This window comes from Naegleria lovaniensis, assembly GCF_003324165.1.
Source record: "Naegleria lovaniensis strain ATCC 30569 chromosome Unknown tig044, whole genome shotgun sequence".
In the NCBI taxonomy this organism is placed as follows: domain Eukaryota; phylum Heterolobosea; class Eutetramitea; order Acrasida; family Naegleriidae; genus Naegleria; species Naegleria lovaniensis.
In genome coordinates, this window is record NW_025407866.1 from 265,150 (window position 1) to 289,964 (window position 24,815).

The 24,815-nt window shown below is 37.4% G+C and overlaps 10 protein-coding genes across 10 annotated transcripts; 3 read left to right on the forward strand and 7 right to left on the reverse strand.

The window, feature by feature from the left end:
* Positions 1–69: 69 nt before the first annotated feature.
* Positions 70–1,728, reverse strand: C9374_010672 (uncharacterized protein; the record flags this gene model as incomplete). The annotated part of the gene is made up of 1 exon (XM_044686242.1): positions 70–1,728. The coding sequence occupies one exon, from the start codon at positions 1,726–1,728 to the stop codon at positions 70–72; it is 1,659 nt and encodes a 552-aa protein (XP_044543827.1).
* Positions 1,729–1,925: 197 nt separating this feature from the next.
* Positions 1,926–3,260, reverse strand: C9374_010673 (uncharacterized protein; the record flags this gene model as incomplete). The annotated part of the gene is made up of 1 exon (XM_044686243.1): positions 1,926–3,260. The coding sequence occupies one exon, from the start codon at positions 3,258–3,260 to the stop codon at positions 1,926–1,928; it is 1,335 nt and encodes a 444-aa protein (XP_044543828.1).
* A 700-nt stretch (positions 3,261–3,960) lies between these two features.
* Positions 3,961–5,952, reverse strand: C9374_010674 (uncharacterized protein; the record flags this gene model as incomplete). The annotated part of the gene is made up of 2 exons (XM_044686244.1): positions 3,961–5,659; positions 5,711–5,952. 2 exons carry the CDS (start codon positions 5,950–5,952, stop codon positions 3,961–3,963), a joined length of 1,941 nt encoding a protein of 646 aa, XP_044543829.1.
* A 141-nt stretch (positions 5,953–6,093) lies between these two features.
* C9374_010675 (uncharacterized protein) lies at positions 6,094–7,731 on the reverse strand (the record flags this gene model as incomplete). The annotated part of the gene is made up of 1 exon (XM_044686245.1): positions 6,094–7,731. The coding sequence occupies one exon, from the start codon at positions 7,729–7,731 to the stop codon at positions 6,094–6,096; it is 1,638 nt and encodes a 545-aa protein (XP_044543830.1).
* A 249-nt stretch (positions 7,732–7,980) lies between these two features.
* C9374_010676 (uncharacterized protein) lies at positions 7,981–10,512 on the reverse strand (the record flags this gene model as incomplete). The annotated part of the gene is made up of 1 exon (XM_044686246.1): positions 7,981–10,512. The coding sequence occupies one exon, from the start codon at positions 10,510–10,512 to the stop codon at positions 7,981–7,983; it is 2,532 nt and encodes an 843-aa protein (XP_044543831.1).
* A 632-nt stretch (positions 10,513–11,144) lies between these two features.
* C9374_010677 (uncharacterized protein) lies at positions 11,145–11,576 on the forward strand (the record flags this gene model as incomplete). The annotated part of the gene is made up of 1 exon (XM_044686247.1): positions 11,145–11,576. One exon carries the CDS (start codon positions 11,145–11,147, stop codon positions 11,574–11,576), a length of 432 nt encoding a protein of 143 aa, XP_044543832.1.
* Positions 11,577–12,004: 428 nt separating this feature from the next.
* Positions 12,005–13,378, forward strand: C9374_010678 (uncharacterized protein; the record flags this gene model as incomplete). Its single annotated transcript, XM_044686248.1, has 1 exon — positions 12,005–13,378. One exon carries the CDS (start codon positions 12,005–12,007, stop codon positions 13,376–13,378), a length of 1,374 nt encoding a protein of 457 aa, XP_044543833.1.
* A 657-nt stretch (positions 13,379–14,035) lies between these two features.
* Positions 14,036–16,012, forward strand: C9374_010679 (uncharacterized protein; the record flags this gene model as incomplete). Its single annotated transcript, XM_044686249.1, has 1 exon — positions 14,036–16,012. One exon carries the CDS (start codon positions 14,036–14,038, stop codon positions 16,010–16,012), a length of 1,977 nt encoding a protein of 658 aa, XP_044543834.1.
* A 301-nt stretch (positions 16,013–16,313) lies between these two features.
* Positions 16,314–18,038, reverse strand: C9374_010680 (uncharacterized protein; the record flags this gene model as incomplete). Its single annotated transcript, XM_044686251.1, has 2 exons — positions 16,314–17,353; positions 17,480–18,038. The coding sequence occupies 2 exons, from the start codon at positions 18,036–18,038 to the stop codon at positions 16,314–16,316; spliced, it is 1,599 nt and encodes a 532-aa protein (XP_044543835.1).
* Positions 18,039–22,844: 4,806 nt separating this feature from the next.
* On the reverse strand, positions 22,845–24,299 carry C9374_010681 (uncharacterized protein; the record flags this gene model as incomplete). The annotated part of the gene is made up of 1 exon (XM_044686252.1): positions 22,845–24,299. The coding sequence occupies one exon, from the start codon at positions 24,297–24,299 to the stop codon at positions 22,845–22,847; it is 1,455 nt and encodes a 484-aa protein (XP_044543836.1).
* Between the last annotated feature and the right edge of the window lie 516 nt (positions 24,300–24,815).

The window sequence follows — 24,815 nt, forward strand, 5'->3', positions numbered from 1 at the left end:
TGTGTGTGACCACTCGATCCTCATTGGTCCTCATCATCATTTCGACAGATCTTTAGATCTTGGTCATGATTAGTGGAGGACGTGTCTTGTTTTACAATTTTCAACAAGTTCTGATACACATTTCAAGACATGGAGAGGATTTTGTGAAAATTCCAGCGGTTCCTTAAACAATTTAAATTCCAATTCTTTGAGTAGATCAATTAATTCGTGCCACGTGGTGAATCGTTCGTTCAATTCGTTCACTGAGAAGAGTTGGAAAAATAATTGATTATGTAACAAGACATGATCCGAAGCGACATTCCACTCTGCAATGTTTGGATTGAAAGCACACGACCAAGTATGAGGTTCATACACACTTGTACGTATCTTTGAACCATAATCATTCGAATGGTCGGATGGAGAATTCATGACTGAGAATTCTCCTTCAAATCCAAAAAAATATTCCCTTAAAAAGTTCATCACTTCATTTCCAACTAAATGACTCCATTTCAACTCAAATTCATATCGTTTTCTCAAAAAGAGATCTCGTTGTGCCAATTTACTTAATTTCTTCAAATCTTCAAAGAAGCTCATTCGAATCTCTGGGAATGCTTTCAACACGTTCGAACATGAAACATCCGACGAACTTGGAACTTGATCCTGTGCCTCAATAAATCTCTCAACAGCACTCACCAACACATTTTCATTTCCAACCACATCGACCGTTTTAAATACCAAATTCAATGCACTTCTCATCGATGGATCAAAATCACATGAAATTTGTAATCGTCCTCTCTGCTTTTTATGTTCCAAATAATTCTCAACACCCAACGGTTTCATCATGAACATTTCCAAATTTCCAAAAAGTGACTTGTAACTCGAATCTGAAATTTCATTCAAAAACGAATACAAACATGGAATGGTATTAAGGGAACCTTCTTTTCTCACAAAAAAGATGAACATGAATCGAGTGTCTGGTGTGAACAATTCAAGAGGACCATCCACATATAAATGATCACGATCTGTCAATTGTTCAATATAGTGGAATTGTTCGGGTGATGAAAATTGAAGCAGCACATTGGGAATGGTTAAAAACGTTTTGAGAAATTCAGAGCCTCGTTTGGTTTTGGTGTAAATTGGATTTTTGTAAACTTGTGACAATGTTTTCGTGGAATATAATAATTCTATCATGGACGACACGGAATGAGAAGTGTTTGCTTCCTCTTCATGATGAGAGAGATTTTGAAAGAATTCTTCATTATCTTCATCTTCCAAAGTCATGACAAATTGAGGAGAAGGCATTGGATGATTTCCATGTGAATGCACGTGCACATAGGTATGAATAGAAGGATAGAAACGAATTTGAGCTTTACAACGATACTTTTTAGAATGCATGACACATTGATAGATGGAACAAAGAATTCGAGAATGATTTTCCATCATGGTATCTTCATCATTACGTGAATGAAAATTCAATTCACTCCATGTAAACATTTCATCCAAATTCGAACATTTCACATAAACATGTCCTCCGAAAGAGAGGTGTTCTCGTTGACCTGTGAGAAGTGGAGAAATGTATCGAGAAGGAATGACGTTCTCGTTCGATTTTAAAGGAATGATTTTTGTTTGGAGAGTGTGATGAGTTGTGGATGAAATGATTTGAGGTATGTGTAATTGACGTAAATGAGAGGCAAAGCAATTGGAGTTAATTCCCCTACTAGTCGTGTGACTAGATGAAATGTTGTACATTTTGTTTCTGGATCAAGTGAGTGGAATTTCTGTTAGATTTTATTTTGTACAATTTCCTTTTTAAATTAGTAAGGCAAAAAACCACTCCACATATTAATGAAAAAAATCGCAACAACGATGAGCACAACAAAAATAAGTCAATGAGAGAGACAAGGTATGAAAGCACTTGTTGGAAGACCTGTTTCAAACGCTCTTTATTAAAAAAGAAGATTACTAGAATTCGCTAATACGAGGATCAAACTGACGACCATCAACCATCCAAAACTTCCAAAATTAATACCACAAGCACCATTCACAGCTCTACCAAATACGGTATTGAAATTTGAGCTCGTAGCAAGTAGCTTTCCATTGTACGAAAGTGTCAAGATGTACCATCGATCCGCAACTTTTGGCATACATTCAACACTTGCACTTCCTGAGGTCGAAGTAATTACACAACTAATGTCATTATTCACAGTATTCAAATTGCTATAAAAGGACTCCACTTTCACGAGACGAGGATCTAATTCGGGTGTGATACTATTGTCAGAATCTCTAATTTGATATTGGACTGTAAAATTATATCCTGTCTTGAATGAATTGGATGGAACTGTAATCGAACCATATTGTCCAATCTGATACACATAAAAAGAAGGAGAATTGAATGATTGTGACGATCCATAAATTCCAGCATTTGGAGTATATGTCAATGACAGAGTCATGTATCCAGTACTCGTTGGTGTATAGGTCACACTTCCTTTACCGTTTACAATGCCTGTACTTGAGGATGAGCCGGATTGACAATTGGTACATTGTAAAGTACCTTGTTGCCAATCATCAGCATTACCTAATCGATTTCTCAATTCAGTAAACATGGTGATTGATTTTCCAAGGTAAACTCTTCCATTTTGATGATAGGTGTATGAAGAAGTGTAAGGAGGAGTGACACAACTCATTTGAACATTGAATCGAATGGCAGAACTAAAGACAGCATTGGAAGAACGAACTAACATGTACATGCCAACTGGATCCTGAAAACGAAAGGCTGGATAAGGATCACTGATGCAGGAAACTTGAGCCGTACCGCTTGGAATACTCTTATACGTCGAATAGGAAAATTGTTGATTACTGACAGCCTTGTTCTTGTTATTTTCATCAACCAAATAATAGGTAAAGCCATTGTTGTTGGTATCAATGATATTGACCAAACCAATGCCAGGAGCTTGATTGGAAGAGCATGTAATCGATGAGGCCACCACATAGGTACTAGCTGGTATGGATTTTGGACAAACAGGATCCACATTGCAATTGCAAGTAGGACAAGAACAAGATTGTCTTGGTTGTTGGAAGGAGGCCATGGCGTCAGTAGTTTGTTGTGCGGACGGAATCATGATATGACCCATTTCATCATCACGTGTGAAATTTGTAATAGAAAAAGCAACCACGGGTATGTGAACAGTTTCTTCTTGAGAGGCAAGCACATGAGTGACGACCAATAAGATCATCAGCAGGAGAGCAACAAGGTTTCTGAGATGGAACGATGTGTGGGCCATATTTTTTTGTGATGAGATGTCAAGACCAATGATTTCTTACCATTCTTGGTGACGTGAAGTTTTTAGGAATGGCCTGAGGTGCGAAATGGTAGGCTGAGACTTTATAAACGTGTGAAAATCAGCGAAAACGGCTAAATGGTTTTTCATGATAGTTGTAATGGAAAGATGGTTCATTCGTGTCTACAACTTTGGTTATTGTTGTCTTCGTTGAAAATCAACAGCTTCATTAAATTTAAAATTGATCGTCTTGAATCTTCCTTGTATGATGGTCTTGACAAGGGTTCATAGACAATCTTGATGTCATTGAAACGAGTAATCTTCTTGCTTCAAACTTTGTTGCCCCTGGCCATTTTTTGTTCTGGAGTTTTAACGTTTGGTTTTGGCGGTTTGTTGTTTCCAATTGTTTTTTCGCAGGCACATTTTGTTTGTTGCGAACAGCAAACAAATCACTGTCACAAATGCAGAATTTTATTTTGCTGCGCGCAACAAACAAAACACCGTGCTCAGAGATGTTCTGCTGTGAGCCACACTAAAAAACATGAATTTGGTTCAATCAAAATCAAAGAGGGTGCTTGTTGATGAAATTTTTGATGGTTTTCCTCGAGTCGTTGATGGATTATCTCGTTGATTATTGTGAAATGATATTTTCTCGAAGTGGTAATTGTCCAGCTGATATTGTTTCACCTAGTACAGAATGAAATTACCTATTTTTTGGTGTCTTGTTTGCCATAAAAGGTTCAGTTGAATCTATCTCTTCCTGAGCTTGTGATTCCCCTGATTCCAAATTACCTGACATTTCGTCGTCATCACTATTTGCATTTCTAATAAATTCCGGTGCAACAGAGAATTTTGATGCATTTTGTTCAAAGTTACAAATTATAACATGACGGTCCAGCTTTTTGCTTGGTGCAACATCAGATGTTGTGAGATAAACAATTCTATCTTTTTTCGTTAATTTAGCAGTTTTCTTGCATCCAGAGCACAAACGATAGAAGTCACACACTGTCACTTCACCATTTTCCATTTTCATTCGATTAGAGTGGGTTATTGGTGGACGTTCATCCTCTGCATTGACTTCATGCTTCTTTTGTTTTTTCTTTACGATATCTTCCCAAAGCAGTCTCAAATTTTGTTTGTCTCCATTACAGTATTGAGTATAAGACATGTGAGAAACATGAATGAAAACATGCGAACCATCCAAGTTGTAAGCATAGAAATCTATTAACTGATGATCGTCATTACAAATAATAAGTGTTCCTCGGCTAATCTTTTGGAGTTGATAGACCCCTCTATGTGGGCGTTGTTGATGTACAATCTTCGTAACCTCAATGTCACAACTAACGCCGTCTATACTCTTAAGGAGCATTGACACAGGTGAGCTATGAGTTGCATTGGTGAAAGGTTTTAAAAAAAGCAACTCCAAAGCTCTTCGTTTGGTTTGTTTGTCTGTGATAAGAAACTGTATCAAGGAAGTACAATCTTGAACACATGTTAAGCACGCATAGATGGCACTTCTTGCTATGGGGCAAGGTGCATCAAAGCTATCCAATTCAGTATCCTCTTCAGGGTTTGACATCTTGACCAAAAGGCCTGACTCTAACCATGGTGTTATTGAGGTTGCAGAGCAAATGATGCTCTTGTTCAAGTATACACTAACTGAAGTATCTTGGAAAGAAAAATTCCTTGCTTTCGAATTATTTGGGGAAGTTAATTCATACCGTTCAATAAATTTCTTCATTCTCTGAATATAATAATCTTTAACCTTATTATTGAAATTCTCTTTTGACGAAAGCATCCATAAAAGTAGTCTTGGAATCCCTCCAGTTTCGAATTGATAATCAGCAAGTTGTTCCAGTGAGGGAGGTGATTTTATCATTTTACAATGAATTGCCAAATCCATGTGAGCCTTGAACTCGTTGGAGGTGTATGGTGAGATTACAATTCCAGATGACTGTTTTGAGGCATCAGGAAAAACATCGAGTGGCAATCCAAAAAATGATTGAGAGGACAGAGCACCAATAAAGACACCGTTTGTTAAATCACCACTTGTCTGAAATGTGTTGAAATATTCCAGCAGCATTGTATTCTTTTGAGTTCTCAAGTTTGTTAAAAAGACATTCCATTGATCTATAGCAATAAGAACTCTTGATTCATGTTGCGAATAGAGTGTTTTGAGAAGCTCTTGAATTTGAGCAATTCCGCTAGAGGAAGGGTTGAAAGTGTAGGTTGGATTATCTTTCAAGAAATGTGAAACATATCTTTCTGATATTGAATTAGAACCAAACAGCCAATACAAGACAACCCATCCTTTTTTGTGGCAATAATTGGAAATGAAAAAAAGTAATGAAGATTTTCCAGTACCAGGAGAACCAAAGAGAGCCTTTCCAAGATCGGATATTCTAACCAGAATTTCATGAATATTGGCATTCAATCTTATGATTGAAACATACCTAGGACTGTCTGTTTCCACTCGGTCAATGTATTCCATGAGATCTATTGCCTCCTTACGGAGAAGAAAATAAAAACCATCTTCGTGCTTAATCATTTCGGCTGGGAAGCCTTGCCAGAACAGACTGTTTTTGAAAACACATGTGCGGTTAACAAATTTTCTTCTTTCCTCTTGAGTATATCTCTCTAGCAAGTCCTCTAACGAAATAGTTGGTTCCGAAGTGTGTAAAACATGCTTGTCCATAGAGGTGTTTGGTTAATCGATCCAATTTTTTTTGAATTGTTGGATCAGTTAAATTTGGCGGTTCTCTTGATTCTGCAAACAATTACGCAAATATTTGGGCTGTCTTATCTGCAGAGGATAAAGTTTATTTCAGTCTTATTTTCAAAAGTCGAGAGGATTGTTGCCAGAGACGCTCGACTGTGAGGCACATCCAAAAACATGATCATCCGATGATGTTGCAAGATTGGAAGAGTCACTGGCAGAATTCATGGATGGAATCGATTTTAACACTCGTTCTACTTGTAATTTGTGTCTTTCAACTTCGTTGGATGCTTTGAATTTTGGTCGATCAGGATTTGAAGCTTCTCGAGTCTCTTCAGGTGGTAAATGTAATTTTTCAATGTACATTTTTCGTTTCTTGAGCTTGAATGCATAATTGAGAGTTTCTGGTGTGAAATTATATGTCAGTGAATTCATCTTGAATAACTTCTTGATATAAAAGAGTCCACTATATTCCTTAAATTCCCATTCGCTCACGTCTAGGCCAGCTCCTGTAAAACTATCAATGGAGAGTGATAAATCTGACAATTGTTCGAGTTCATTAAGAAGGGAAGGTGAAACTGAATTAATGGAAGCCTTAGGAATGGTACAAACACAAACGGAAAGGCTGGAACGAAGAAGAGCTTTGAGTTGTGACAAAAATTTGAGCATGTATCGGAATTGAGCTGTCTTGCTGTCATCACCACTATAGAATAGGGAACCCAGCGATTGCAGACCAATTCTAACAACAGCTCTACTCGAAATTTCATTACTCGTGTTGGCAGCATTTGTGTAGTGTGTCTTACTTGCAGAAATTATTTTGGCAATTTTTCGCAATAATCTATCATAAAACACACCAATTTTCTCATCAAAAATTTCATCCTTTTCAAACAGAACATGAAGCCCATCTAAATTGGCTTTGATAATTTCAGGTTGCATGGTCTTACTCAAATCATATTCGCTGCACAACACTGTACCAACCACTCCACTCTTTTCTCCTGAGGATGCACTTGCAGAGGTTGAAGATCGTTGTTGTTTCAATTTCATTTGCTGTTCTACATAGTCTTGATACCTCCATGCAATTTTAAGTTCACTATTTGTGGAATCTTGTGTCGTCGAAGGTTGTGTGTGAGAGGTTGCGGTAACAGAAGTACTTGATGAAGAAGAAGTAGCTCCAATTTTTCTATTCAATCGGTCCATAATACTGTTGGGTGTGTTAGTTGTTGATGTTGTTGTGCTAATCTCGGAATTTTGTGATGATTCGCTTGGAGTTGACAATTTGGATGTAGCATTCGAAGAAGTGGAACTATTCAAAGAATTTGTCAGAGATTGATCCTTCTCTTGTTCCTTTTCTTCTAATTCAGCCTTGTATCGAGAATAATTAAAAGCAAAATACGAGGAGAGTGACGGATGGAGACTGGATAATACTTCGGTTCCATGTCCTCCATTACCACTACCACTTGATGATAAACTCACACCTGCAGAATATTGTATCTGATTAAATAATCCACACGCTATGGAATGTCTATTGGTCATTCCTTCCGATAGGAAATACCTCATCAAATGTTGGCAATATTCACTAAAACGATCCTCTTCAATCAAGACCAAGCTTCCCAATGGAAATCCTCCTCCAATAATTCCATCCAAATCATGAAGTCCTGATGATACCAACAATTGTCCATTGTGCACGGAAGGCTTCGTTCCGAGAGGGAGTTGTTTTTGAAGGGATGCTCCTTTTCGAACAAAAGTTGTTTTCTTCATTTTTTTTGGTGTCGTTTTGAGTTTTGGTTAACCCATAATTTGAACGGATGCAATTTCCAAAGTCTCGCTCTTGTGAGTGTTTGAAAGAACAGTTGGACGTCGTTAAAATGACACACGGAACGAGATGATGAGACTTCAATTTTCTAAACCCAGTTCACTTTGATTGTCCAAGCTGGACGTGAAAAGAACTTGTTCGACAAAGTCTGACTGCACGTGTTGTTGTAAATTCAAATATATTGAAAGCAACTTTTACTTGAAAGAGGTGATGGATTTTGCTAAGGCTTGAGCTGGCGTGTTTGGTGTTGCTTTTACCATTTTGTCTTTCTTATCCAAATCATAGTCTACCAAATCCACAAATGTCTTGATATACTCGTCAACATTCTCTTCTTGTTTTCGTTCCTTAATCAATCGAGCAGCACCTGCAACTCGACTCTTGTATTTGATAATGTCACTTGGTGATAACTTGAAACCACCAACTTCGAACATTTGTCGTAAATAATCACGTGCTTTTTCAACATAACCTTCATCGACGAGCTTGAACACCATGTGCTTGTATGCTTGGTATGTGGGTATTATTCCTTTTTCTTTCATTTCATCAAAAAGAGCCATTGCTTTTTCTGTTCGTTTCGCCCTACAATACATCCTCACTAACAGTGCATAGGAAATACTGTCTGGAACGAGTTGATGCTCTTGGTAGGTCTTTGCAAAGAATTCTTCTGCTCGTGTAATCCGAAGTGCGTTTGTAAAAACTCCAAGCAATGCATTCATTGAATAGTTATTCACAGGTAAATTACTTTCTTTCATCTTTTCGAAAACTGCTAAGGCGTCAACAATATTTTGATTTTGTTCTTTTGTGAGATTACTATTTCCTTTCACTTGTTGAGCAACACTGTAGCAACTTAGGACAGAAACGTAGGTGTGTTCTGTTGGTTTGATACCACAATCTTTCATCTTTTTCAAAACTTTTTTCATTTTGGAAACATCTCCGTCGTCGGCACATGCATTAATCAATGAATTGATCGTGTAAATATCAGGCTTGTAACCTTGCACTTCCATTCGATCGGCCATTTCGAATGCTTTGTGGCGAAGATCCTTTCGTTTCGAGAATGCCTTAATGATAGAATTGAAAGTTGCCTCCGATGGCTCAGCCATCATTTGTTCTTCCAATCTTCTAAAGAGCATCATTGCTTTCTCAGCTTGTCCCTTAATGGCACATGCATCGATCATGACAGTGAGAGTGACTTCATCATGAGGAACACCATACACCATTCCCATGGCCATGTAATGATTCCATGCTCTCTCTACGTCTCCCTTATCAATACAGCCTTTGATGAGATCTGTGTGGAGGACTGTATCGGTTGGAAGGTTATGAGAACGCATCAACTCTACCATTTGGAAAGCTTCATCGAGCTTGCCTGCCTTGACCATGGCGTGAACGACAATACTATAGGGAACCACATTGGGACTAATTTGATATTCATGTTGCATTTCTCGAAGGTATCCATATGCTTTTTTGTATTCTCCTTGTGCAGCACATGCTTGCATGACAGCACAAAATGTGTGCTCAGTTGGAATCAAGTACAATTCGTCATTCATGTGGCTATTATCACTCAATAGTGATGCTTTTCGTTTCTGTATGATTAATTCGAGTTCAGACTTGGAAGGTCCCAAATTTTTCAACTTTTCAAAGGTTTGTTCAGCAAATTCTAATTTACCCTGAATGGCTTGACATCGAATAAGATAATTAAAGTTTTTGAGAGTGAGAGGTTTGGATTTGAAAAATAATTCTGGATCTGTCTCTTCGGATAACATTTTCAATTTTTCAAGCTGTAAAAAGGTACTGGTTGGAGTTAAAAGCGCTGTGGTCAACTTGGTAAAACTACGATCATCAGTAAAATAAATATCGAATAATCCGTCTGGAGTTTCTTCAAATCGTAATCTGTTTCGAATATTCTCTGGCACAATTTTTCCTTCTTTCCACAATTTGATTAATCTTGGAGACTTGAATGGAACAAGTGTCTCTGGCTTGTCTGGATCAAATTTGTGAGTATCTAGTGTTTTCTCTGCAAGTTCTGTTGGTGTTAGGGATTTGGAAGCTTTCTTTGAAAATCGTTCTTGAAGGGTCTGGTTGGGTGCTTCCATCAATGAGAGGTGTTGCCTATCTATTTGTGGTGAGGAAGATACCTCTTCTGGTCTCCTTGTAGATTCAAGTTTTTGTTTGATAATTTCTTCGTCTCTCGCTTTACTTGTAGGAGCAGCTCTCTTCCTCTGCTTTTGCCTGTTTGTTGCAGATTCTGTCTTGTCTTGTGCTATAAGCTCACCCATTGCCATTTCCAGAGCTTCACGTTGATGCGGAGCGATATTTGTTGGTACCGATGATAATCCCAAATGTTTGTGCAACTTTTCCCTATCCGATAAATCTCCCAAATTTTTCAATTCGTCTTCTTCATTCTCTCTGTTGAGTGTAATGATCGGAGTGTTTTTGCGTTCATAAACTTTCTTAGAAGTAACGGGTGATGATGATTTAATTGTTGTTTTTTTGGTCATTGCTGAACCATAGAGTCCACCTCCTTCATACTGGGAACTTGATGAGTACCCATTCCATAAATTTATATGAAAATTCTTGGCCGTATTCCGATAACAAAAACTTTCGTTACCCAACCACAAATGATTATTAGAATTGTTCAAAAATGTATGATGATGATGTGTATACTTCGACCCATTCAACAATTTGCTGCGGGTCATGGCCGAAGAGGGAGCCAATATTTGATGTTTCAGCATTTTTTTGAAGTTGAATTGGCATTCGCCTAACAGCCATTCAGTTCTACAATTGTAGAGTTGAGTCAATGCATTGAACACCTGATAACTTTGGACTGATAAGAAAAAAGAATTCGCGGTCTGCAGGACTCGAACCTGCGCGGGTCGCCCCATTTGATTTCAAGTCAAACGCCTTAAGACCACTCGGCCAAGACCGCTGCCATAATATGTAAAGCATTTCTGAAAGTGAACTAGCTATTCTTGGAAAACGGGCAAGCAACAAAGCGTTCCTTTAGTTTTTTGCGCGTAAACTTCACGAGTTAATTACATGTGGCAAATAAAAATCCAATCAAAATTAGATGATTACAATTGAATGTTAAAGAGTACCTGCTCATGAAAAAGAATGTATGAGAACATGACAACCTTTCCAATTTAAAAGAAATAGAAGCTCCAATCGAAACTTTCTTTGTTCACTCAGTTCCTTTTACAGACTTCTTGCTGTTGTTGTTCCAGTTTGATTCAAATAATTTATCACAAAAAAAACAAAGACCCACACGTACGAGGACAAGGAATTGCGTTCATGCTTCGTCTTTGCATCTCCTGATTCATAGCGGCACAATTTCCATTTTGAAAATTACCTCCTGCCAAATAAAAAAATGCAAGACCAAGAAATGTCATCTGACAGCAGCAAATATCCCAACAGCAACAATGATTCACCACTCGTGGCCACATCTGCACAATCTCTCTCTGGAACCGCTCTCAACAACAACCAATCTTCCACCACATCTAGTCAAGCATTACTTCCTCCTTCCTCATCATCACTAAAAACTCAATGTTCGCCAGCAGACAAAAACTTTGTATTGGCGGCAATTGAACCCACGACGACCTCTCCTCAACAACTACGAGAGCTGTTTCCGTGGCAACGACCAGACCAGGTTCCTTTGAAACTCCACAATCTCATAGAAATGTTTCAAAACATTTGGGATGGACCAATCCCAGCCAGCCAAAATTTGGGATGGTTCAGGTTATTTGGGACGAGTTTATTTCCCCGACACCTATCGGTTTCATTAGTTGAAGCCAATCCCTAATTGCCCTCCATACACCAAAAATACGGTAGACCTTGTAGCTACGGTTGAGGACGAAGCGAATGACGAAGAGGAAGAACAACAGCCAAGAACACCAAAAAACTTCTCCAAGGCTCTTGCAAGGAAGGAGAAATGAGAAAATGTGCTATCAAAGCTCCATATACTCCACCACAACCACAAAAGAAATCAAAAAGTCGTTAGATCATACCAAATAACTTTTGGGATGTTCATAACAAAAATTTGGGATTAAGACAGAAAACTTTTGAAACAATATCGTTTCACTGGAACGTTCAAAAAAAAATGGTATCTCCCAATTCCCGCCACCTCTTTCAATTTCATTAAGGAAGACCGATCTCAAAACTCCGTTCCGAGTTAATTGAGCACAGTATCTCCCTCTACGATCCATTCGTCGACATAAAAAACCTTCCGTCATGACATTCTCCCGACATCGAGTGAGTGTTCAAACATGTTGTGGAGTGCTCGAATTGACCTGGATGAAAGCATTGGCTGTGTTGGGAATGGTGATGTGTGCCTTCACATTTTTTGTCTTGTTGGCATTGCTCATTTTTGGACAAAATTCAAGTGCTCATCAGGACATTGCCATTTTAGTGGCACGATCTGAAATCATGTTGTATCAGGCATGGATTGATGCGTATACTCTTGTGGCTGCCTATTCACACAATGCATCTTACATGTCGTATTATAACAATTATAAGTACACAGTGAAAAATTTAACCAATTACTTGTTTGATACCATTCCAAGAGATATTTACAATGTTTCGTATGCAGAAGATGTCACACGAGATTTGGAAATTTCAAATGAAATTGCTGCAACATTGATAGTGAATGGAAATTTCACACAGGCAGTACAAATGTTGACTTCGGATCGATTTTTAAGGGAACGAAGTGCATATGGTACTCTGCTTGATTCCTTATTACACTACATTTTAACAACTCAGCAAAAAGCAATTGAATCGAGTGAAATTGCCATGCTCACTTCTCTCATTTATCTTTCGGTAGCTATTGCAATTACAGTTCCAGCAATTGCTTTCATTTTAGGATTTGCCATTAATAGAGATGGAATTTATCAACAACGTCTGCAAAGAGCTAGAGCCATTGAATTGCAAGATACGATGAATAATCCAAAATTGAAAGCTCTTTTCAAGAAACATTGTATTAAGGAATTGAATCAAGAAAATTTCGATTTTTTAGAACAAGTTGATGTCTATAAGAAATTGTGTGAACATTTATTTGAATTGGTACATTCAGATGATGAAGTTTCGACCAATTCTGGGGACACGAGTTTGCATTCGGTGGCTTCACAGCCTCACGTCACCAATCAAGAAAATCAAATTACTCTGCAAATTCCAACTCTCAACAGCACATTGGCTGGCACTAGTTCCAATTCTTTAAGCACTCTGGATACTTCCAAAAAAAGACAACGTTCCATGTCCTCAGCCACAGAATTGGGCAATGAAATTGAACAAGTAGAAGCTCGAAAATATTCTCTCGTGAAAGACATTTACAACACATTTTTAGATGTGAATGGAATGAAATCGTTGAATATAACTAAAAGTTCAGCAGAGGTCGTTAAGAATGCTTTACAACAATATGAAGATAAGACCATTCATTCATTGAGTGATTCTTTGTTTGATTCATTGGAGAGGGACATTTCCATTACCTTGTTGGATTCGCATTTCAGATTCAAACAAAGTATGGACTTTTTGAAGGAAATGAAAATTAAAAAGATTCATGACTTGAAGACTAATAATAATGACAATAAGAATCACCAAGAGAAGAAGTAAGAGAGGTTTTTCAATAATTTTGCAATCATTGAATTTTTGACGCCTAGAGAAAATGTAAATTCCCAAAATGTAAATAAACGTTGTAAATTAAGGTTGAAGTTGCTTCCACAACAATGAGTATTGTTCAGGACGACAATAAGGCAAGTCCATCAAGTAGAGATCAAAATGAAGAACGCCCAATTTATTCATTCACTCAAAACAAAGCTTTCCAAATTCAACGAAAATAAAACCCTCTTGCATGTATGTCAAAGAATGATGAATGCAAACAATCACTCATGTGCTGTTCAAAACAAATGTGCAATCCAAACTGTTTGGGCTTTTTGTACAAATAGGAAAATGCCAAAAATGGACTTCCTCAATATTTTCCATGTGATCCTTAATTTCCCGAGAACAAAAATTGTTGGTTCCATGAAATCAAACAATACACTGCATCATCATTGGTTGAAAAAGAACGCTCGGCTGTAAGTACAAGCAGAGAAAAATTCTTCATTGCACACACATCAAGTCACTTGTCGTTTTACTACAAGTTTTCCATCCGAATTATTTAAAAACGAACAGGAGTTATTTCTTGGAACCAGTTGAATTTCCAATCTCCAATTATCGCAAAATTTAAACTCAAAGTGGTGACTTAACAATCCTCAACCTCCCGATCACATTATGGTTCTCACTACACACCACAATTGCCACAAGAAACATCATCGAAACGATCCTCACGATCATCCCCATTCTTCTCTACCTCCATTAATGACTACCATGAGAAATCAAACACTTGAAAAACAATCAAAATATACAAATTTTGAATCCTTGGAAAATGATTGTATTTCAATGGACGATCATCATCATGATGAAGAATGGTCCGAACCAACAACAACAACTAAACAAACTCGATCGGATCAGAGTCCTTTGATCTTGGATTCTCCAAATGGTTCGTTGGATTCTTCATTGGATTTGAGTTCTCCTCTTCCTCCTTCATTTCATCTTCTTGGAGAGTTGTTATTACAACAACAATTAAATCTTAACAACAATAACAACCAAACAAATAATCATTCAAATAATCAAACAAGATTCAAAAACATCCTTATCGAACATGAATTGGTAAACGATGCACAAGGAGATGTCATGGCTGGAGATGATTCTTACATGTATCGATCACCATCGTCGTTATGTGAAAGTCAAACCTTTTCGATTGAAACTGAAAGTTTAGAAGAAGAATTGGTGTTGGACTCTGATCAGGAGGAATCATCCATGAATGGAAACGAAATGGAGGAGAGTGACGAGTTTATTGAGAATTCAGATCAACGACCATATGAAGAAGAACGTGGGAGAAGAGGAGTTGGTATGGAAAGGAGAAGGATTGAGAGAATATTCAGAGATGATCCATGTGGTAGTGTCGTTGAAGAAAGTGAAGAAATGTTGAGAAGTGGTTTCTCTAAATTTGGTAATTTATTGAGGAAGCTTAAAGAATTGTTGAAGGAAGCAAAAGAACAATTGATTCATGAATGGGATGAAAATGGAAGATATTTACTCAACTATTATTATCATCAAGTGGCACACTACTCTGGTGGAGATGACAGTCACTTGTCAAAACTTTTACATGCTGTCACTCCTCGAAAACTTCAGCAATTATTCGATGGTTTAACTCTTGTTATGAATCGACTGTTGATACTCAAAAGTACCTCCCATTCAAACACCTCTTCTGAATCTTTGTACCTCTCTCCTCACAATTTCTCCAGAAGCAACAGCAAATCTGACAACTGTCAACAAACCAATTCAAGTCCTCAGCGACACCATATTAAGGAATTGCCTCGTGAAATTCTCGAAAACATTTTTAGCTATTTATTTCAGAAAGGTGGAGTCTCCAACAAGAATGGTTTCACTACTGCAACCACAGCCACAACCAATACTTCCTTCTTGTGTGAAGAAGATTTCTTGTCTGCTTTTGCTCGTGCAAACATTTTCAGTGTTTTACTCACATGTCGAGAATGGTATGAAGTAGTAACAGAGTCGACTCAATTCTGGAGAGAAAGAGTCATTCGATTGAGTTTTCACTTGAAACGAAAAGAATTTCATGAAATTACCAATTCCACTCACAAAAATGGAAAAGTCTTTAGAAATAGTTCTCAACTTCAACAACCTACAGAATCGAATTCTGCTTTTGTACATAATCCTTCTTCCCTGTCAAATTTCACATCCAACATTTCTGTAGATTCACAAAAGAAAGCATTGCTGGACGAAACTCTTCTCGATATTGACTTGAAAATGAAACGATTCCATACAGACCATCCCAAGCGATGCAAACAATTCTACTTTTTCTACTGGCTTTCTCTATTAAGACAAGTTCAAGAACAACAGGCAAGAAAACATGAAAATTCCATCCTTCAAGTGTCGTCAGCTTTTCAACATCACGGCTCTGACACTTCTCATCAAACTTGGACCAGTTTGAGATCTCGACAAAACGCAATCGCTTCCAAAATGAGATTTCAAAGTGGTGTTGAAATTGTGTTTGTATTAATTGTGGGATTATTTTTCATTTGGCAATGGTTTGGTTTGTTACTTTTTGGAGGAATATTTTCAAAATCCAATTCAAGAAATGGAAAAACATTGGGATCACACAAGAGACGTCTCATTCATTAGATCCATTGGGGATGCCTTTCTCTCAATTCTGATAACCTCAGAACAAAAATTACAGGTCTTTACAAAATTAAAAAGTCACACACGTTAAAAATAATGAACAACAACAACAACACTTACTCGGAGAGCACACCATACTCCATCAATGACAACAATGATTTTTTGGTGTTTTAAAGTGCTCCGATCACATACTCATCTCTCACACGAGAGACGGAATTATCATCTTGACAGAATGATAATCACATAGTTATTATTATATAGATCTATGGCCCGAATGATGAATCATTTTAGTTGTCTCTTCAACTTACCAATGTAATAAATGATGGTAATTCTTGATCAAAATATTTCTTGCTCCATTACCGTCACGAGGGATGTGGAAGTGACAATGATTGCAATGAAACCATTTGCTTCCATAAAGGTCTTCCTTGATCACTGAACAATTTCCACACGTTTTCGATGTATATTGTTCTGTGACAACATGTACCTTGCATCCACGCATTTCTGCCTTTTGCAAGAGTTTCATTCGAAAATCATAGTGTCTAAATCGCAACATTTGGCGAACAGTTTTTCTAGTAATTTTTCTTCCAACCCATTCGGAGGTGTTGGTGGTGGTTTCACTTGTGGTGGTGTCCCTTGATTCCCATCCTTCGAATGGTGAAGACGATGCAACAAGAGGTTCTGTTCGCACATCCATATTCTCCGTTTGGCCATTAGTATAACCTTCTTGTCCTTGACACGTGGTATCTTCTTTTCCTTGACGCTTCCTTTGTTTTTGTTTTCTAGCAATCATGGCCTTGACATTAAATTCAGGTATTATAATTTCAGAATAGTGGAAAGTTAAATAGTCAATGATTTTGTTATGCATATCATTCACCTTATTTCTAATTTTGCTTTCCAGCCTTCTAATCTTCTTTTTTAAGGCTTTTCTTAAACCCTTATAAAATTTTCGTTCCTGCCGAGAATTGTATTTTAGAAATTTGTTCTTGGCAATTTCCGACCTGAGCTGATCTTGCTTTAGAGAAAGGGAAAAGAGTATGGTGTTTTCTCCTTGAGCGGCAAACTCCAACGCGTCTCCATTACTATCATAACCATACATGAAGCATCGAACACCTGGATCCAATGCAATGTATTCCTTTCTGAGTTCATTTTGAGAAGGTTGTGGGCAGTCCTTGAGAAATATCTTGTCATATTCAATTCCACTGTTCGAATTGGACTCGTAGAAGCTTTTATCAAACCGTTGGAATTCTTGTCGAGTTAAAGCTTTGTGATAACGGACTGGAAGGCAAACAAAATATCTTCCTCTTTCTCGTACAAAGGTTGTCTCGTGTGAAAATTTTTTGTTGTCTTGTTTGGGCAATCATGGAAAAATTAGAATTCAAAAAAGTTCCAATTACATGAATCAGTCACATTCATGTAAGAGATTCAAATCACATGCATGTAAGTAAAATCGAAATACATATATATACATACCAATCTCTTCCTTTAACCACTTTCGTGCTCTTGCAGGATAATAAAATTTCAAAAGATGATCCGTAGATTTCTTGGAAGGACATGCACTTTCATTCCCTTTAAAAAAGGTAGGTTTTAACAACACTCCTTCCTGTGATAATGAAATGTTTGTCACCTTGAACGATTGATATGGATGTTGATTGCTTCGTCCTTTCATTTCGAATTCACGAGGTTGTCGAGTAAAATGTTTGGGATTAAATCTTTCGTTCAATTCCTCATCAGTAATCATCTCCTTCTTTCCTTTTTGAACCTTTTTAAGAAATTGGTTTTTGGCCTTTCGAGCAGCCTCTTTGGATTCCTTTTCTGCTGCTTGCTTGTTTTTATATCTAGTAATTTTCTCAGCCTTGACAAAGTCTTTCACAGCGTTCAATTTAATATCTGCTGGACAATGTTTCAACTCTTGATCCCATAGCCATCTAGTTTGTTGGAATCTCAGGTTGGTTTGGGGATTCTTCAAAATTTTAAAGTAATCGTCTTCTGTGGTGGTAAGGAGTGTTTTTCCCTTGTTTTGCTCTAACATGAAATGAAGGAGACATGCTTCATTATAAGCATGGTTAGAATTGAAGAAAAATCTTTCAAAGACCTTCTTTTGTTCTGAGGTGAGTTTCAATCTCACTTTCTTTGTTCTCACAAAATAATTGTCTTCGTTTGAGATTGAGAAGGAGGTGTAAATTTGTTTTAGCAATTTCTCGATAGTGTCATCAGCTTTTTCCTTTGTTTCTACATTGTAAACAACAACAAGAGTTTGGAATTAATTGGAGGAAAACTAATGGGTTTGTAACTCGCCAAACATCCATCCTTTGGAAAAGGATTGGTGTTTGAGGGATTTTCTGCATATTTTGTCATTAGACTTTATTGAGCAGAGTCCCGAGTATTTGAAAAGGGGTGTAGAAGGTAAAAAACTCCAAAAACCGCTCAGCGGAAAAAAAGGAGAAAACCAGAGAAACGCAAGGAAGTAAGAAGGAAGTGATGAAGAAGATGGATTGTGATCAACTCACATCATCATAAATAAACCAAGTATCAAAGGTGGTGATAATGTCACAGTAATGTAAAATAAATAAATATTAAAATAAGGTTAAAAAGTAAATGTTCAATTACTTGTCGAAAAGATTCGAACAAGGCAGTCCCGCACTGTCATAATGTCCTTCCTTACCACAAGAACATTAAGGATCAGCGAAAAAGGAACTTGAAAAGCTTAAGAAAGCATGATAAGGGTGGGAGTGCGATGGGTGGGAAGTCAGTAAGCAAAGCAAAGGGAGACGAAGTACTAGTATGCAGAAAATTTTTTGAGCATGAAAATTATTTCGAATACTCAACCCAAACTCTTTTATTGTTTACAATCGAAACATTCCTGCCCTTCACTACGTTCAGAACAAATCATGTTTCTACATTGTAAACAACAACAAGAGTTTGGAATTAATTGGAGGAAAACTAATGGGTTAGTTCCGAGTATTGAAAAAAAAATATGGAGGTGAAATCGCTCTTCTGCAATACAACATCGTCTAGCGCAACTAGGCACATATCTGACACCCATCGACCCATAATTTTGTTTACATTAATATTGGTATTCCTTAGAGGAAAATTATTGGTGGATGCACCAAATCGCCAGTTATGACCGGAGATCTTCAAAGTGTTGTCAATTTGTCTATTGTGTTGCAAATTATTTGAGTTGACGTAAGATATTGACTGTTAGGTGGCTAAGATCCGAATAGGACAAAAGGTGTTGAAACCTTGACCAGGATTAATCATGGCAAGGTTGATCATTAAAGAAAGACCTTGTCGAGTGATCATTAAAGAAAAAACCTTGTCGTGTGATCACTGAAATTAGAATCATTCCAACCTGATTTGGTTTGACCATTTCACCTTTGACCACCTCAATTCACAAAGACGAGCCAATAAACTTAAATTAAACTCAAAAGCCGAAGCGTGGGAATGTAAAAACGGTCTTCTGGAGACTGTTGTGGATTACGTGTGGTGATCAAATTAAAGATGCGAGAGGAGCTAATGAGGTCGCTACTTGCTGTATACAAAAGATCAGATCTTTGTAGAAACTATAAACTATTCCTCCAAATCAACTTGTTAATTTAACCACCCTCTTTCCATCTCAGCGAAAAGAACTGAATGGTTCTGAACAATACGGTTTCTACTAGTCTAGCAAGGTATTTGGATTGAGTCGACCACCATTTGAAACTGAATACCACGACCAATCACGAGTAGAGATCATAAGATATCGAAATCCCTCTTGCGGGCTGAAGGACGTGGAGAAACAATTACACTTAAAACTGTACAAAGGTGAAGCAGATTGCTTACACTTTGAAGACAATCATCTCCAAATAATCGGAACTAGTTGAATAATTGTGTCTAAGGCTCGCATATAAATAAACTTCTTGGAACACGAATACCAATTACTCTGAGCCGTATTGAGAACCAGTGAGAGGATGGTTAATCGGGAGGTAGTAATATCCCTCAAGCTTACGACAAAATAATGTCAATTATTGGTTGGGATCAGCTTCAATATAAAGACACAACTGCTGATTGAGTTGTTTCTCACATCGTCCGAAACTGCAATGATTGTTCTAATGAACTGTGGAGTGAATTGTGACAGCTGAACCTATAGTCGCAAATTTGTTTACCATATGATAATACTAGCAGGACGAGACTGAGAGGAAATAATGAGGGACATCCATCTTCAAGGCTAATCAACCAGTCTTCGACACTTCGTAGGGGTGGAATATAACCTTAAAATTCGATCAATTGTCTCCTGAGTAGGATTGCTCAAATCGCCTACTGTTTGAGTAATTTCGAAGGAGAATCGAAGTTTAATCTATTCAATACCTTCGCTATTTCCTCCAAATCCAAAATGTCCATCATAATTCATTTTCGTACCAAATCAACATTTCAGATTTTGTAAACTTGTCGGATCTTTAGCATTCTTTACATCTGTTTGACAGATCAAAGAGTTGAAAATTGTAAATAGATGATCAAATATTCCATCATCTGTCCTTAAAGAACTGAGTGCTGTGCTGTAATGCCTCGTCTGAACTCGATGTTGGGGTTGTAAAGGTATATCTGTGTTGCGTTGTTGACTGGGAAGAGAAAATCGCAGCTTCTAACTAATATGAGACCTGTTTCACAGTTATGATTGAATTTGCTGACTAGGACGTTAGGGCTAACATGCATTCCATAAACATTGACGAGAAGTATTTGGGTTGACGATGATTGGGGCTGGTGTGTCTAAACCGAGAGAGCTTCCAATATTCTCTTGTTCAATTTTCTGGAGAGTTTTGAGGTCCCTATTGGCATATCTGTAGATCATCATTGATGTGTTTCAATCCTACATATTCATCATTGACGAGTTGTACATTTTAACGGTGTAGGAATGGTGTAATACCAGAGTTGATTACGTCAAGAAATCCAGTCTCTATTAAACTTGGCTTCGAAATGGTAACTTAAATTTTCTCGATTTTCTGTTTGACTCTCGATTTAACCGGTTGGGATTCACATTGTTGTAAAACGAATACGAGAGATGTATTATAGAGTTCTACGGTTTGAGCGGAATGAGACTGCATTTTTCTAATACAAATGGCCACCTAGGAAACATTAAGGAAATCCATAATTATAGTCACAATGTGATCCCAAATAGAGAGAAAGCTAACGTCAACACATCAACCACGCAAGTGTAAATGTAAACCAACATTCCAAATTAAATTTGTCCTAGAGTATACTTGGGAGAGAGACTGGTCTTGGAACGAGACTTAATAGGAGGAAGCGAAATTCGAACGTCTTTCTTTCTTAAAAAGTTTCAAGTAGTGAGCAACGTGTCTAATATGAGAGAAACTTATATTCCACCATTCGAAAATCCAGGATGAATCGAAATGATGGTCTTGATAAACCCGCATTTGTAACGACCATATAGAATGCTCCAGTTGTTACTTTCTACAACTGACTTCTAAAAAATTCATAGAAATCCAGTATTTGACTTTCCAACTGAAAAATGCATCAATGGTTTTCATCACCTTTGTTTTGAGTTAGTTGTGTGAAAAATAATGAGTGATGAATAGGGACACTACTAGGCTGTGCTACGATTTTTTGATATTTGAATTGGTCGAATCGTGAGTCTTAGTGATTACAATTACAAGATTGGATTGGTGGCTATCATCTGGATGGCTATCAGTAGAGTATGACAAGAAGTCCTCGTTTGACATTTAAGGCATCAGTGGCAATTGCAAGAGGAAAAATTATTGTTCAAGGTTGTGTCAAGGACTCATAGTACCATGATGACGCCAAGCTTCTCATTATCAAAAGCATTAATGATTAATTAGTATTCCCAATTAAGTTCGTCAAGTGATAATTGTTGTCACAACGAAACAAACAAACTATGATGAAATCTTGTCTCATCTATACAGTCCTTTTTTTAAAATAGATGCCAAAGAATATTGTTCAATCCCTTCAAAATCACTACAACAACTTGTGTCGTGATGAAGGATTACATGTTGACCAATGTTGTGGATTACTTGTACACTCTTGTTGCAACTTGATATTGTCCATTGCTCTTCTTATCGTTTTGATATTGTTTCACTCTGAGGAAAAAACTGGAATGGTGTTGATATATCGTTAGAATTCCAATCTAATGTAGTTCTTTCCACAAAATTTACGTCTCAAGATCCAGCAAACTAGTTCAATCGTTCAACACTTTCTTCATAATTTCTGAATAGGATAACGATATTTCTGTGAAGAGATTAGATAATATCATGGCTTGGTCAGTTCACGTTGAGAATGCTATAACGTTCGTTCAACCATTCCGAATTAATATTAAAATAAATAAATAAACAGGCAAGTACTGAGAACGAATGAAGTTGATACTCCAATGGAAGAGTTATTCATCTCGTTGCTAAGATTACGTTAATGCTGTAGGTACTATAGCTAATGGAGTTCGATGCTAAAGTGTGGAAAACAGACTGAAAGTAATCAAATTCGAATGATGCGAGAAACAGTTGTCGTTGGTTCGGGAGAAAAAAGAGTTCCGTGGTGAATAATTGATGAATGGAGTTGTCAGACAACAAGAACATATTTCACATGATGAAAGCTATTTGAGTAGCTTTTATGTTAAATGTGGTATCGTTGATGAAATGATATGGTTGAATATGAGAGTAAAGAATAATAGAACCACGGATGATGACAGCAAGTCAGTAAGCAAAGCAAAGGGAGACGAAGTACTAGTATGCAGAAAATTTTTTGAGCATGAAAATTATTTCGAATACTCAACCCAAACTCTTTTATTGTTTACAATCGAAACATTCCTGCCCTTCACTACGTTCAGAACAAATCATGATTCCGCAGTAGTGGAGGAATTAACTCCATTCTCAGCAGTCGTAGATGAACTCACTTCATTCTCAGCAGTAGTGGATGAATTGACTCCATTCTCAGCAGTCATAGATGAACTCACTCCATTCTCAGCAATCGTAAAGGAACTCACTCCATTCTCTGCAGTAGTGGATGAATTCACTTCGTTCAAAGCAGTCACAAATGAACTCACTTCATTCTCTGCAGTAGTGGATGAATTCACTCCGTTCTCTTGAAGCATTGTTAAAGACTCCTCTAACGCAGATACTTCCTTGAATTCCTGAACAAGCTTCTTCTTTTCTGACCCAAACTTGCGTCCGTTGAACGAGCAGACTGTCCTTTTAAACTTGGAATTTCCACACTTACATGGCGTCTTTTTCCAAGTTTCTGATTTACACCACACTTTTTCTACCAATTCCTTCTTGCTCGGAGGTGGTTTTGTGGATGGACATCGTTGGCGAACGGAGAGGGTAAACCAACTTTGGGTCAGTATTTTCGTACCATTCTTGGCAAAACATGACACGGGACAAATCTTGTTCATACGATCAACCGTATCATCATGCCAAAACGGTTTTCTTAACTCCTTTGAATCAGTCGAAACAGTGGAATTGGGAACCATCCTTCTCTTATTCAATCTCTTCTTCGATGGTTGTTGTTTGTGATAGAGTTGCCTTTTTCTTAACCGTCGAACCTTATTTTTCAGCGACTGAAATGTTCGGTGTGTAAAGTAATCTCGGTAAATTTGTTCCAAATTCATTCCCTTCCGCAAGGATGTCACAATTAAATCCTCTTCCGACTGTGAATAAGGTTCTCCTGGAGTCGTTGATACATTGGACTTGTTCGATGATGGTTGTGCTTGTTTTAACGGTAAGGGTTTGGATGGACTTAATTGACCAATTTTCATAATCATTTTATGGTAATGGTCAGAATTGGTCCATGTTTCTGGAAAAGTTATCGATACAGTAGAGGTAAAGGTGTTAATATCAGTGAATTCTGAAAAGGTTAAATCATCGACACTCCATTGAATGATAAAATTTGTTGCATCTGAAGCATCATACGCTCCTTCCAATCTGGCACGATTAATCTTTCTTTTCAATTTCTTGTACTTTTTCTTCAATGAGTTGATGGATCTATCAAAAAAGAATGTACCAATCTTGCTCCATTCCATATTGAATTGTTTTAAAAATAACAACATACAATGTTCTTGGGTTGCGTATGCTTTTCCTTGATCGAGAGAGAGAGGTTCGATACTAATTCCACGCTCCAAATAAGCAGTCCTTAATAAGTCTCCAAATTTATCAACAGTAGATATGTCTTTCAATACTTCCAATCTCTGCCAATGAGAAGCAATCTTCTTCTTTTTCTTTGCTCTTTCTTCCTCACACTTATAATGATCACTTAAAGTGTGTTCACATGGCGAAAATTTAATTTGCGCCATTGGTATGTATGGAGTTTTTTACCTTCTACACCCCTTTTCAAATACTCGGGACTCTGCTCAATAAAGTCTAATGACAAAATATGCAGAAAATCCCTCAAACACCAATCCTTTTCCAAAGGATGGATGTTTGGTGAGTTACAAACCCATTAGTTTTCCTCCAATTAATTCCAAACTCTTGTTGTTGTTTACAATGTAGAAACATTATTTTTTTTAAAATATCCTTAATAATAATAAATATTTTCTCTCGTTTGGGTTGTGTGGTGATGATAATGAACAACAGCAAGCCTTCCGAACCAATGATGCCCTTTTGAGAGATTCAATACGAACCAATGATGCCATTTCCTAGGACTCATCAGACTCTTCATCAGAAGAAGTATCACTATATTCATCACCCACCCGCTCGTAATCGTGATCCGTTCCATACTTCTGCCCCTCACGGCTTGTTATTGAGTAGTCCCTTATTTTCAAGTTTCATCGGTTGTTGTTGTTGTTGCTGCTATTTATCAGTCCCTTATT